Source organism: Phascolarctos cinereus, unplaced genomic scaffold (assembly GCF_003287225.1).
Source record: "Phascolarctos cinereus isolate Bilbo 61053 unplaced genomic scaffold, phaCin_HiC Scaffold_4;HRSCAF=312, whole genome shotgun sequence".
NCBI lineage: Eukaryota > Metazoa > Chordata > Mammalia > Diprotodontia > Phascolarctidae > Phascolarctos > Phascolarctos cinereus.
In genome coordinates this window covers 255,152,245-255,166,447 of record NW_027555847.1, presented here as the reverse complement: position 1 = coordinate 255,166,447, position 14,203 = coordinate 255,152,245, and the positions used below count along the sequence as shown (strand labels likewise).

The 14,203-nt window shown below is 36.2% G+C and overlaps 1 protein-coding gene across 1 annotated transcript in view; it reads right to left on the bottom strand.

Moving 5' to 3' along the window:
• Window positions 1–14,203, bottom strand: part of ERCC6L2 (ERCC excision repair 6 like 2) — a 152,441-nt gene that overhangs the window by 76,394 nt on the left and 61,844 nt on the right. Inside the window, 3 exon segments of the mRNA XM_020971672.2 lie at window positions 710–855; window positions 5,946–6,017; window positions 13,195–13,314. Coding sequence (XP_020827331.1) covers window positions 710–855; window positions 5,946–6,017; window positions 13,195–13,314 — 338 coding nt within the window.

Genomic DNA, 14,203 nt, shown 5'->3' with positions numbered 1-14,203 from the left:
GTGGCATTTAGATGCAGCAAGGTGTAGTGGTATATTGTACAGTCAAGACCTGGTTTCAAGTCCCACTTTTGACATACACTGGTTCTGTGACCTTGGACAAGTTAGAATAGATTAACAATAAAACTACTGGGCATGAAAATACATAACACTTCGGAGGAAATTTCAAGAAAGGAATAATCAGATCAAATACACTACTAGCATACAATAACTATGGACTAAAATAACTTTGCCTCTGCCTTTTTAAACAGTCAGAGCAAAAACAAATTAAATAAGTGAAAGTTACACAAAAAAGTAAGTAAGGCTTATTTTATAGAATTTACAGCAAAACACAGTGGAAACAATGTTGGACTTGTAGTCAAAACAGATCTGAATTCAAGTCTCAGTTCTGATAGTTTGCATGATACTGAGCTCTGTTCCTTAGTTTCCACATCTGCAAATCTAACACAAAAATACTTCCACTACCAACCTAACAGGATTGTTTTAAGGAAAGTACTCTGTAAATCTTAAACTATTATCATTAAAACTATAAACTAAAAGATTCTCTATGTTACAGTCATTCTCCTCTAAGTATCTGGATTCACAAAAAGCAATTATACAAATTAATGCCACTGGACATAGTATTAATCCAGTGCAGCTAATTTACAAAGTTTTACCTACAATATTACAAAATTATTAGATAAAAACTAAGTTATAAAATTAATTCTCTTACATTGTAGAGACAAGGCAAATGTTAACATCTTGTGTGCTGTTGAATTCTTTCACTATCTTAACCCTTTCCTCTGACTTGGTACTTCCATCAAGTCTTCGGTAATCTAGCCCTGTGGCCATACAATATTGCTCCAGAATATCCAGCAACTGGTAAAAAAAAATAAAGACAGGCAAACAAAGAAATATTAATACGTGTTACAAAAAATATAAAATATTATGCAGAAAATGTTACTAATTGTAACCCAGAAATTAACCTTCCTATAATTACATATTACATCTTCTAGCACTTAACTAGGACCTGGCTCCTTTCTGATGATGCATTTCTCTTGGATGTCTTTTCCAGGACTGATTGCACTTTTGATCATAAAACCTGACCGGCAGATCATGGTAGAGAGTTGGAATATTGTTTGCTCCCAGTTTCCACTTCTGAGGTCTGCCTTCCAAGGTCTACCACCAACAACACTCAGTAACCTCCCTTCCCTTGAGCTTCATTCAATTAATATATTTCACCAAATGATGATTCCAGTGAATACTGTCCATCAACCTCCAGGACACTCTCCTTCCTTCTTTAATGAGTTAAGTGCCTGGCTCACAATCTTTCTCTCCTTCCCAACTCTTGCCTTCGTACTAAAAGACTTCAACACATATACTGATATTCCCTCACCCTGACCTTTCAGTTTCCCAGCTTCCACTCCCCCCCTCCCCGCACTCCACCACAGTTAGATAGTCATACTCTGGAACATGCCATCACCTACAAATACACCATTTTCCATGTTCATGAATTCTGAAATGCCCTTTTCAGATCAGTCTGTTGTCATTCCACCTCTGCCTCTGCCCTGGAACACCAAAATCTGTCCTTCATTCTAAGTGAGATCTTCACTCCCTCTGTAGTGACAATGATGATCATCCTCTTCTTCTCTCTAGGTTTTAGTGACACCACTTTCTCCTGGCTTACCTCCTACCTACCTAATTTCTCCTACTCAATGTTCTTAACTTGATCTTTGTCTCTAGGTCATACCTGCTAACTGTGGGTGTCCCACAGGGCTCTGTCCTGGGCCTACTTCTCTTTTTCCTCTGTATTGTTTCACCTGGTGATTCCAACATTTTTCATTGATTCAATTATTATCTCTCTGCTGAAGATTCTCAATTTTACTTATCTAGTCCTAACCTGTCTCCTGATCTCTAGTCTCACATCTACAAATGTCTACTGGATTTCTCAAACTGGATATCCTACAGACATGTTAAACTCAACATGTCAAAAACTGAACTATTTATCTTTTCTCCTCAAAGCCTCCCTACTTTCTGAACTTTCTTGTTACTGTGAATGGTACCACTAATCTTCTGGTCACCTAAGTTCACAATCAAGGTGTCATTCTCAACTTCTCACTCTCACTTCCCCAAATACAGTCCACCTCCTATCTTTCCAGTCACCTTACATCTTACTCACGGCCAAGTACTCTGTGATCCAATGACACTAGCTTCCTCACTGTTGCTGTGGGTAGAATTCTCTCCCTCCTCATCTATGCCTCCTAACTTCCTTCAAGTCTTAGCTAAAATCTCACCTTATTTCAATAAGCCTTCCTTGGTTCCTCTTAATTTTTTAATTTTTTTTAATATATTTTTAAAATTTATTGTTTTTTAGTTTTCAACGTTCACTTTCACAAGATTTTGAGTTCCAAATTTTCTCCCCATCTCATCCCTCCCCCACACCCCAAGATGGCATGCATTCGGTATAGCCCTTCCCCTCATCTGCCCTCCCTTCTATCTTTCCCCTCTTCTCTTATCCCCTTCCCCTTTAATTTTCCTGTAGGGTAGACTAGATTTCTATACCCCGTTTCCTGTTTTTCTTTTTTCCCAGTTGCATGTGAAAACAATTTTTTTTTAACTTTTGTTTTTAAAACTTTGGGTTCCAAATTTTCTCCCTTCCTCCTTCCCCCCACACACCCTCACTGAAAAGGCAAGTAGCTTGATACAGGTTATACGTGTATAGTCATGCAAAACACTTCCACAGTAGTCATGTTGTGAAAAACTAAGTATACTTCCCTTTACCCTATTTATTCTATTTTCTTTTTTGACCCTGTCCCTCCTCAAAAATGTTTGCTTCTGATTACCCCCTCCCCCAATCTGCTCTCCCCTCTATCATGTTGCTGCTCCATTGCCCCCTTTCCCTCCTATATTCCTGAAGGGTAAGAGGTTTCCATACGCAACTGAATGTGTATGTTATTCTCTCCTTAAGCCAAATCCAATGAGAATAAGAGTCACTCATTCCCTCTCACCTTCCCCCATTTTCCCTCCACTGTAAGAGACTTTTCTGTTTTTGTGAGATAATTTACCCCATTCTACCTCTCCCTTTCTTCTTCTCTGAGTATAATCCTCTCTCACCCCTTAATTTTATTCTCCAGGTATCACCTCTTCATCTTCAACTCACCCTGTGCCCTCTATCTATTTATCTATCTATATACATAAAATTTTTTTCTCTCCCACTACCCTAAGACTAACAGAAGTCTCATGAGTTACAAATATCATCTCTCCATGCAGGAATGTAAACATTTCAATCTTAACAAGTCTCTTATGATTTCTCTTTCCTGTTTACCTCTTCATAGTTCACTTGAGTCTTGTATTTGAAAGTCAAATTTTCTATTCACCTCTGGTCTTTTCATCAAGAATGCTTAGAAATCCCCTATTTCACTGAATGACCATTTTTTCCCCTGAAGGATTATACTCAGTTTTGCTGGGTAGGTGATTCTTGGTTGTAATCCTATCTCCTTTGCCCTCCAGAATATTATACTCCATGCCCTCCAGTCCCTTAATGTAGAAGTTGCTAAATCTTGTATTATCCTGATTGGGTTTCCACAATACTTGAATTGTTTCTTTCTGGCTGCTTGCACTACTTTCTCCTTGACCTGGCAACTCTGGAATTTGGTCCTTAGGAGTTATCCTTTTGGATCAGTGGATTCTTTCAATTTCTATTTTGCCCTCTGGTTCTAAAATATCAGGGCAGTCTTCCTTGATAATTTCTTGAAAAATGATGTCTAGGCTCTTTTTTTGATCATGGCTTTCAGATAGTGCAATAATTTTTAAATTCTCTCTCCTGGATCTATTTTCCAGGTCAGTTGTTTTTCCAATGAGGTATTTCACGTTGTTTTCTATTTTTTCATTCTTTTGGATTAGTTTTTATAGTGCCATGATTTCTCATAAAGTCACTACCTTCCAATTGCTCCATTCTAATTTTTAAGAAGTATTTTCTTCAGTAATCTCTTGGACTTCCTTTTCCATTTGACCAATTTTTCTTTTTAGGGCATTCTTCTTCTCATTGGCTTTTTGGACCTCTTCTGCCATTTGGGTTAGGCTATTTTTTATGGTGTTATTTTCTTCAGTATTTTTTTGGGTCTCCTTTAGCAAGCTGTTGACTTGTTTTTCATGATTTTCTTGCATCACCCTCACTTCTCTTCCTAGTTTTTCCTCTACTTTTCCTACTTGTTTATCAAAATCCTTTTTGAGCTCTTCCATGGCCTGGGACTGATTCATCTTTTTCTTTGGATGTGGGGACTCTGACTCTGTTGTCTTCTTCTGGTTGTATGTTTTGATTTTCTTTGTTACCAAAGAAAGATTCTCTGGTCTGACTTTTTTTGGACCTTTGTTTATTCATGATCATAGACAATTACTTGAGTTTTAAACTCTTTGTTAAGGCAGGAGTCTGCTTCCAATGTGGAAGCTTCAGGGGTTTTGTGCAGCTGTTTTCAGAGATACTTCTAGGGACCTATAAATTTTCAGTTCTTCCAAGATGGTATGGTAAGGTTCGAGGTGTTTACTCCTTTTCCGGCCTGTGTTCTGGTCTGTGAGTGATCACAAACACTCTTTTCTCCCTTGGAACTGTGAGGAGGATTTCCTCTGTACCACCACGCCAGCACTCCACCTCACCCCAGGATCACCACCCAAAACTGTGACCCAGATCTAAGCACGGCAAAGCAAGAGATTTCTGCACCAGCAGAGAGATCTCTGCAATCCCTCTCTGGTCAGCCACTGGATTCCCCCTCAGTCAGTGGGCCGGAAGCTCCAGAAGCAGCCGCTACCTCAAGACAAGCTCAAGGACTGGGGCTGGGACTGAGCTTCTCTCTGTCACTGCAGATACAGACTTTTCCCACTGACCTTCTAAGTTGTCTTTGGCGTTCATGGGTTGAGAAGTCCAGAAACTGCCACGGCTGCCCATGATTCAGTCCTCTGAGGCCTACTCCAGGTTCACTGAGGCCTGCCTTGCCTGCGCGCCCATGCCAAACTGTGCTCCTCTACCAGCCTGGCACGATATACCATTCAGATCAACCATCCAGGCTGTTTGGGCTGTAAATTTGTTTCACTCTGTCTTTTTGTGGGCTCTGCTGCTTTAGAATTTGTTTAGAGCCATTTTTTACAGGTATTTGGAGGGGTTTGGGGGAGAGCTCAAGCAAGTCACTGCTTTCACTCTGCTATCTTGGCTCTACCCCCTGGTTCCTCTTAATCCTAGTGTTTTTCCCATGAGACTGTTGCCAATTTATCTGGCACATATCTTGTTTGTATATGGTTGTTTGCAAGTTGTCTCCCCCATTAGACTACAAGCTCCTTTAAGGCAGACATTGATTTTTTGTCTTTCTTTGTATTCTCAACACTTAGTACAGTGCCTGGCCCATAGTAGGTGTTTAATAATTGGCAGCTGACTTCTTTTTTTATTTTCATTTTCAAATGTTAATTATTTTTAGATTTTTAAAATATAAAGAAATCAAAAGACTTCCATTTTAAAAGTATGAATAATTAACCAAGTTATTTACTTAAATATTCCTAATTAAGTTTACTTTGCTATGGAATGGTACTCTAGCCTTTGATCATTGACTTAGTCAACTAATAATTATTTATTAAGTATATACTATGAGTAAAGCACTATTAGAGACTTTCATAATATAGATCTTTTAAAAATAGCCTTTATAGGGAAAAATATATATACATATACCTACATATGTATACTATCTACATATATGTCTATATACATATACTATCTATATATATCTTTGAGTTTAAACTTAAATGACGCCCTTGATGTAATAAACATTCAAATCTCTTTTAAAATACTATGCTATTTATCTAATTACCATTTTCAATGGTGTATAAAAAAGAAAATGTGGCTAACAGCTGTTGCTGCCATCTTTTTTTAGGCCTCAGGAGTTATTGCTGAGGTCAGTCATGAATACAAATCATAAGGTACTTACCTTGGTAGAAAAGGAAAAAAGAAGAACTTTGTCTCTGTTTTTTTTGCAGTGATTTAAAAGCTGCTGAAGGACCTGGAAGTGAACCACAAAATGGTAGTTAACTGGTGCCCACTTAAGGTATAATTCATACATGTAGAGTTATCTATCATGTTACAATGTCTAAGAAATTATTTTCATATATCCCTATACCTCAGCCTTCTTTTTCATTACATTTTTTCCCTGCCAAACACAGGATTAAAGATTTCCTGTCAAACTGTGTTACAATTATGTTGGCAATAAACAGTTGAAATTTCTAAAACTTTGCAATTTATTTCATTTTTTTAAGAGCAAATAATATTTTACCAAGATGTCCAAAGATAAATTAATGTCTGAAACATCTATTTCTTTCTTAGTACAGCACTGGGCTAAAATACAAAGTAGTGTTCTTCCATTATTTGAGAAATATACACTATATCTGAAAATTTTCTATATTTAATGAAATTTTCTCATTATATTCATGGGATGAATGTCTTGAGACATGTTTTCTCAAAATAATTAGAAGGATGTAGTCCCTCCTTACTCATTCTCCTGTTTATTCCTGGCTATAGCTTCCTAAACTTGATGCTGACCTCCTAACAATAATCAGCTGCACACACACACTGTTCTAGTCACAAAGCAAATAATCCAGAGCTTTATGTAAAATGCTGATAACTAGTTAGACAGAGGTTATTAGGGAGATAATAGGTTAGACAGCATTTGGGAAATTGTGAAGTACTTTCAATAAGTATAAGCTTCTCCTTGAAAAAATAGCCTATCTTTTAAAGATCAATAGTCTTCTAATAACATGATGTGACTAAAAGTCACAGAATACCATAGTCTTAAAAGAATTAAAGCTGTGAGTCACCAAAAAAGGCAATACAGCAAGTCCTGAGAAGGCTGTAAGAATTATGCAGGTGAAACAAAGAAATGTATAACCAAAAAAGGAGAGTAAAGGATATTGGTCATGAACGTGATGGAAATGTCCATTTCTCTTTGATCCAGAGATTCCACCACTGAGCATACGACCCATGAAATCAATGACAAAATGAAAAGCTCTGTATACAACAAAATACTGACAGCAGCACTTTTTGTAGTAGCAAAGAATTAGGAACAAAGTATATGAGCATCTATTAGGGAATGGCCAAGAAAACTTTAGTACATGAATGTAAAGGAGTAGTACTGTGCTATAAGAAATCAAGAATACTGAGAAGTCTGAGAGAACATATATGAACTAATGCAAAGGGATGTAACTTGGACCAGAAAAAAAAAAGAACAATTTATAAAATGGTCAAAACTGAATGTAGTGAAATTATAATGACCAAACTCAGTCTCAAAGAAGAAAGAAGACATCTTCATGTTCCTCCCACCTCTGCTTCTTCACAGAGGTAGAGGGCTACAGGTGTGGTACACTGAATATAGAGTCAAACTTTTTCATTATGTTGGCGAATTTTGCTCAACATTTTCTTCCTGCTTTTCATTATTTATTACAAGGGATGCCTTTTTGGAAGGGGGAAGGGCAACATATTAGGAAATGCAGATGATATGAAAACTAAAGATATTAATGCAAATTTATTTTTAAAAATAAAAAGACTATACTATATGAAAACTTCTTCTTCTAGGCAATAAACCCTTTAGCAATTTAAGAATTCTGATTAAAACTTTTTCTTCAGGGATAAATTTTTGACATTTAAATGGATGAAAACCACTATATATATCTTTTACTAGCTGAGTAAGAAATAGAAATTTGTGCTACTTCCAAAGTTTGGAACATTTTCATGATGAAAAGCTACTTACAGAACTGCAATTACATTCTTTAGCTGAACTAAATGGCTAATAAGAGAGATATAAACCATCAGAATGTATCTTTTATTTTGCAGGATTTGGCAAATACACAGACACACAGTTTACGGAAATAAAGATTATGAAAATAAAGAAGAATCTCAACTTACACACTGGTATTTTAATTTCAGAGGACACAATTAAAGCCAAAAAATTAACTGTTGAAATATTAAGGCAAGTTCTAGTACTAATATTACTTTTACTACTACTAATACTACTAAAGGAAATCATCATAACTAAGCCTCTATCAATTGTGATTAATTATAGTTAATCTGCAACATGGCAAACAAAATCCATCACTGCTTCTGGTTCTGCCCTCTGAAGCAGAGCAGTTCTAGTCTAAACCCTCCTGCGTGTGACAGTCCTTCAAATATATGAACATGGCTCACTCTGAGGTTTTTTTTTCCACCCTAGACCAAACACATCCAATTTTTTCAACTGATCTTCATATAACATGGACTCAAGACTCTTTAACAACCTTTTTTCACTCCTCAGGACAGTCAAGCTTACAAATGTCTTTCTTAAACCATGGTGTCCAGAACTAAATACAAGATTTCAGATGGGGCCTAATTGGGGCAGAGTAATTAATCATCTCCCTATTCCTAGAAATTGTTCTTCTCTTAATATAGTCAAAGATTGTATTAGTTGTTGTTGTTGTTTTGACTGCCACATTAAACTGCTAACATATCAGACCTGTAAGGAACTTTCTGGATCCTGACTATTGTCCAGTGTGTTACCTCTACCTCCAGATTTGTGTCATCTATAAATGTTATTCCAAGTTACTGACAAAAATGTTGCACAGCAGAGGTCCAAGCCCAAATACCTAGTACTCCACTGGGAATCTTTTGCTATGCTGACAGTGAATCATTAATAACTAATCTTTAAATTCAACCATCAACCAGATCTGAATCCATCTAACTATATTACTATCTAGTCAACATTTCTCCATCTGCTCCACAAGAAATGCATTAAATATTTTATTGAAAGTTTTGCTAAAATTTAAGTAAACTCTATACAAAGCAGTTCTTTCAGCTCCAAGTTTACTAATTCTATTTAAAAAAAAAGGAAATGATGTTAGTATGGAATGATCTTGTCTTGATGAAGTGATGCTGCCTTTTTTTGTGATCATCACTTCCTTTTCCAGATGAATAGACTTTTTTTGGGGAAAAAATGATAAAGTGCTTAGTATAGGCAAAGCACTACACTAAGCATTGGGGACACAAACAGAAGAGTGAAACATGATGCTCTCAAGAAGCTCACATTCTAAGAGGGGCAGACAACACACAGGAGTTTTCAGCTACAAGTCAGACAAAAAGGCCGTATGGTACTTAGGTTGCAGCAACCAACCAGAAAGTAATGTCTTTTGTGGAGTGTTATTCCCACTGATAAAACCCTATCTATTTCTGATGTTGAACCACCAGAATGAGATCCAGTGGTGTCAAGAACTTTCTTTTCTGAGTCTCAGTAGCTGTGGCTTCTCAGGAGGCAGGGGCTGCAACACCAATAAAAGCAGTTGCCAGAAAGCAATTAGAGAAAGCTGTGGGACTTGGCTGGAAGTAATACTGATGGTCTGGGAATACTCTTATTCTCAGGACTCTTGGGTTTAGGATCCTGAGGTGTCTCCACCTTGGTCTTGTCAAGATAAAATTCTCACAAAATGTGTATCTTTGATCTCATTCCATTTTTCTTCTTGAGCAGAGGGCCTCCTCTCTCCCCACTTTCTCACTAATCTACAATCTCTCCCTATCTATTATCTGCTTCCCTGTTACCTACAAACACACCCAATCTGGGGCCACCTTCAATTGTCCTGATCTATAACTTGCCACAGGACTCAGATGGCTCTGCAGAAGAAAGTGAAGCTGGAGACCTTGCACGGCCCTTCCTCACTTAAATCCAATTCACTTGCAAGTCATGGCATCATCTTCCTTTTGTCATAGTCCTCCTCAAGAAAGAAGGACAACAAAACATACCCATGTCTCTTTTCTTTAAAAAACAAAACAAAACAAAACCTTACTTAATTCAACCATCCTCACTAACTACATTCCTCTTCCCTTTCATGGCTAAACTCCTTGGGAAAATAATCTAAACTAGGTACTGCCACTTCCCCTACTTCTTACTCTAAGTCTTCTGTATTCTGGCTTCTGACCACATCCATTCAACTAAAATTACTCTCTCCAAGTTTACCAATTATCTCTTAATTGCCAAATCTTTTCTTACCTTTTCTCAATCCTCATTCTTCTAGTCCTTTCCGCAGCCTTCAACACTTTAAATGGCCACCTCTTCTTGGACACTGTCCTCTCTAGGTTTTCATGACACTGCTCTCTCCTGGTTCTCCTCTTACCTGGGACTGTATTGTCTAAGGATCCCTTGCTGGATCTCCATCCAGACTGTGATCACTAACCGTGGGTGTTTCCCCAAATTACATCCTGGATGCTCTTTTCTTCTCCTTCTTATACTATTTCACTGGTGATCCATGGATTCAAATGTCTGTATGTAGATAATTCTAGATCGATTTATCTAGCACATCTCTTTTAACCTACAATCCTGCATCAATCTTCCTAGCTTTTAGATATCTTAAACTCAAAACAGAACTAATTATCTCTCCCCAAACCCTCGACATGTCCCTATTACTATCAAGAACACCACCATTCTTCCAGTAACCCAGACTCACAATCTTGATATTACACAGAGTCACTCCATATATACAATTCGCTACTGACTCCCGCCATAAAATAATGAAAAGAACAAAACCAATCAGAAAAACCCAAAAATCCACCATCAGAAAGGGAAGTTAAACAAGCTATAAATAAACTTACAAAGAAAAATCTAGTCAATTAAATGAATTTACAATTATAAACTATTAATATTTAGAGAACGATTAATTTCTATGCTATGCTACATAAGTTGTTCTGATTGTACCAAAGTTATCTTGTAAGACAATTATGATCCTGATACATAAACCAAGATAAAACAGAGAAAAAAGACATAGGTCAATATTACAATGAATACTTGACGCAATACGTTACAATGAAATTTATTAAAGACTGTAGCAATATGTACAAAAACTATTCATTATATCCAAGTCGGAATATTACTAGGTATGTAAGGATGATTCAACATTAGAAAAATTATTTTAATAATTAGTCAAATAGAAAAGGAAAAAAGTCACATGATGTACAGATAAAAAAATTCAACAGCACAAAGCAATTATTTACATTTTTATTTGTCTAGACTTGTCTTTTCATCTGCAAAGGGGACTTTGAGTTAACAAATCCTCTCTACTAATGCATACTGTCAACTGTCCTGCAGTCTGTATCCCAGAGTTCCCTGGGATACAGAGTATTTAATTGACTTGTCCATGGTCACAATGCCATCGCTACCCTCATATATATTGTTTATCTAGGAGATAAACTATGATGTACTTTAAGTACAAAATTGGTATTTTAATATACTTTTATTTTCTTTATATTTTTGGTTTTTCTATCACCTTTATTTCCAAATATATCTCTCCCCTTCTTCAATCCAGCAAGCTATTCTTTGAAACAAAGAAGGAAAGAGATAAAGGGAAGTTTGGCAAAACCAAGTAAGAGATCAGAGACGTGAGGAAGTAGATGCCAATATCTATACCCATAGTACCTCCCAATCCTCAAATGAACAGGGAGTTACATTTTCTCAACTCTTCTTTGAGGCTGAACTCTAGTCGTTATAATTATACAGTGGTCAGGAGTTTAGTGGCTTTCTTTTTTTTGTTCTTTCCATTCATATTTTTGCAGTAATTGTGCATATTGTTTTCCTGGTTCTGCTTACTGAAGTATACATCATTATATAAGTTTTGTTATGTGACTGAATTATTCATAGGTGTCATTCCTTAAGGCATACAGTAATATTCCATTATATTCATATATGAACATTTGTTTAGCTATTCCCCAATTAATGAGTATCAACCTTGTTTTAAATTCTTTATTACCACAAAGAGTACTGCTATTAATATTTTGATGTACATGGAACCTTTCTGTCTTTCACTTCCCTGGAATATATGTCTAGTGGAATCTGGGGGTCAAGCAGTCTGGATATTTTTGCCACTTATTTAAGGAAGATTACAATCATTTTCCTAACACTTGAGCCAATTATCAGCTCTAATAACAATGTATGAGTGTGCCAGTCTGTCCCACTACTCCTCTAACACTATTTCCATCTTCTGTCACCTTGACTAACTTGCTGGATGTGAGGGGAAACCTCAAAATCGCACTGACTTGAATCTTTCCTATGGTTGTTAACGGTTTACAATTCTCTTGAGAATCAATCTGCCAACCAACAAACATATTAGTCACTAATATGCACCAGGGATTATAGGGGACACAGAGAGTACAAAGATACAAAAATGAAACAGTACTTGCCCTCAAGTCTAACTATGGGAAATGTACAAATATAGGTATATATTTAGATTCCTGATTGTTCCTTTGGAGCATACTCTGAACCTGTTAATGACAGAAAGAGAGAGAGAGAGAGAGAGAGAGAGAGAGACAGATGTGGAGACAGAGATTTATATGCAATGTTTCTGTCTTTGACCTCCTTAGAGAATATATTTATACTATTTGTATAGTATGGGTGTAATTTTTCCCCTTCCAAATGCATGGACCCTCCTGAAATTTATCCATGCATCCCAGGTTAAGGATCCCTGGCCAAAGCTTAATTTCTGCCCAACAACTCTACAGGTTTCACAGCATTCTTTTCAAAAATAGTTCTTCCCCAAATAATTATATTCTCAGGTTTAGTGAACAATAGGTTATTGAATATTTTTTTCTGATTCTTTTTCATGCAGTCTATTCCACTGATCTACTTTTCTACTTCTAACCAGTATCAGAGTTTTGGTGATTAGAGATCTAAATTTGAACTCTAAAATTGTTATTTCCCCTCTATTTCTATTTTTTCTCCATTATTTGCCTTTGAGAGTCTAGATCTTTGTTACTCCACACGAATGCTGCTATTATTTTGTCTAATTCTCACTCGGGAGTCTGGCAAACCATTAACTATGTAAATTAATTGAGTCAGTGTTATCATTTTTATCTGCAACCAAACCAATAGCAATGCAAAGAGTATAGCACATATTCTAAAAAAGATATAATACCCTCAATACATAAAGGCAGATCCTTTTTTTTTTTTTGAGGCAATCAGGGTTAAGTGACTTGCCGACGGTCACACAGCTAGTAAGTGTCTAAGGCCAAATTTGAATTCTTGTCCTCCTGACTCCAAGGCTGATGCTCTACTCACTGTACCACCTAGCTGTCCCATAAACGCAGATTCCTCAGTCAATTTTTACAGAGATTCAAGTGGAAGTATACAAGGTGATTTGCACTTTATATAATTTCCTCCACTCCCCCAAAATATTTACCTTCATTTTGCCACTGTATTTTGGATCAGAAATAGTTTCAAAGGCTGCATCTTTACTCTTCTGCATGAAATCTTTGAATTTGGAAAAAACTTGATAGCATATTCTTTCAAGATGCATTTCCTAAAGAAAATAGAGGAAGTGGAAGGAAGGATGAGTATAAAAGAATTTTATTTAAGACATTAACTAGTATGAACTAAATTTGGAACATGAAACTGTCTTCTGATGGTAGACTTTGTCAGTTCAAAGTAATGTTTGACTTCACACATATTGCTGTTTGCAATTTGACCACTAGCTCATTACATATTAGAGTGAAAAAAAGTTTCACTGCACTTCACATAAATTATTATATAATCAATGATTCCTAGAATTCTTCAGGTTTTCAATATCAAGTATAATAATACCAAATGCAAACCAACATAATGTTAAATTTTATCAGAATAGAAAAAAGTACAAAAAGAGAACCATTAACTAGACCAATAAAAGTAGAATCCTATACCTGGAAGAGATATTAAAGAACACATCTTCTACTCTCTTAAATTTACAGATGAAAAAATGTAAGCTCAGAATGGTCAGCTGACCAGATTCATACAGCCTATTAGTGACAGACTAGAAATCAGAACAGGGTTTCTTAACCTGTCGTTTACAAACTTGCTTTTAAAAAATATTTTGATAATTATATTACATGTAAAGTAAACTATTTTCAGAAAATGTCCATAGGCTTCACCAGACTGCCAAAGGAGTCTTCAACACACAAAATGTTAAGAACCTGGATTAGATTTAGGTACTTGGGCACCCTGACTTCTTCATCTTGATTTTCCCCTTCTATCTGCTAAAACCAAATACATTTAAACACCATGATCCTGTGATCCTAATACTTAATAACTAATACCTAGTTTGGATAACTCAAAAGGAAAAAATATTACTATTTAAGGCTTATCCTTTACTCCTGTTGTATTAATATGTATCCATTACACACACATGATAAAGGACATGAAAAATTACAGAATTA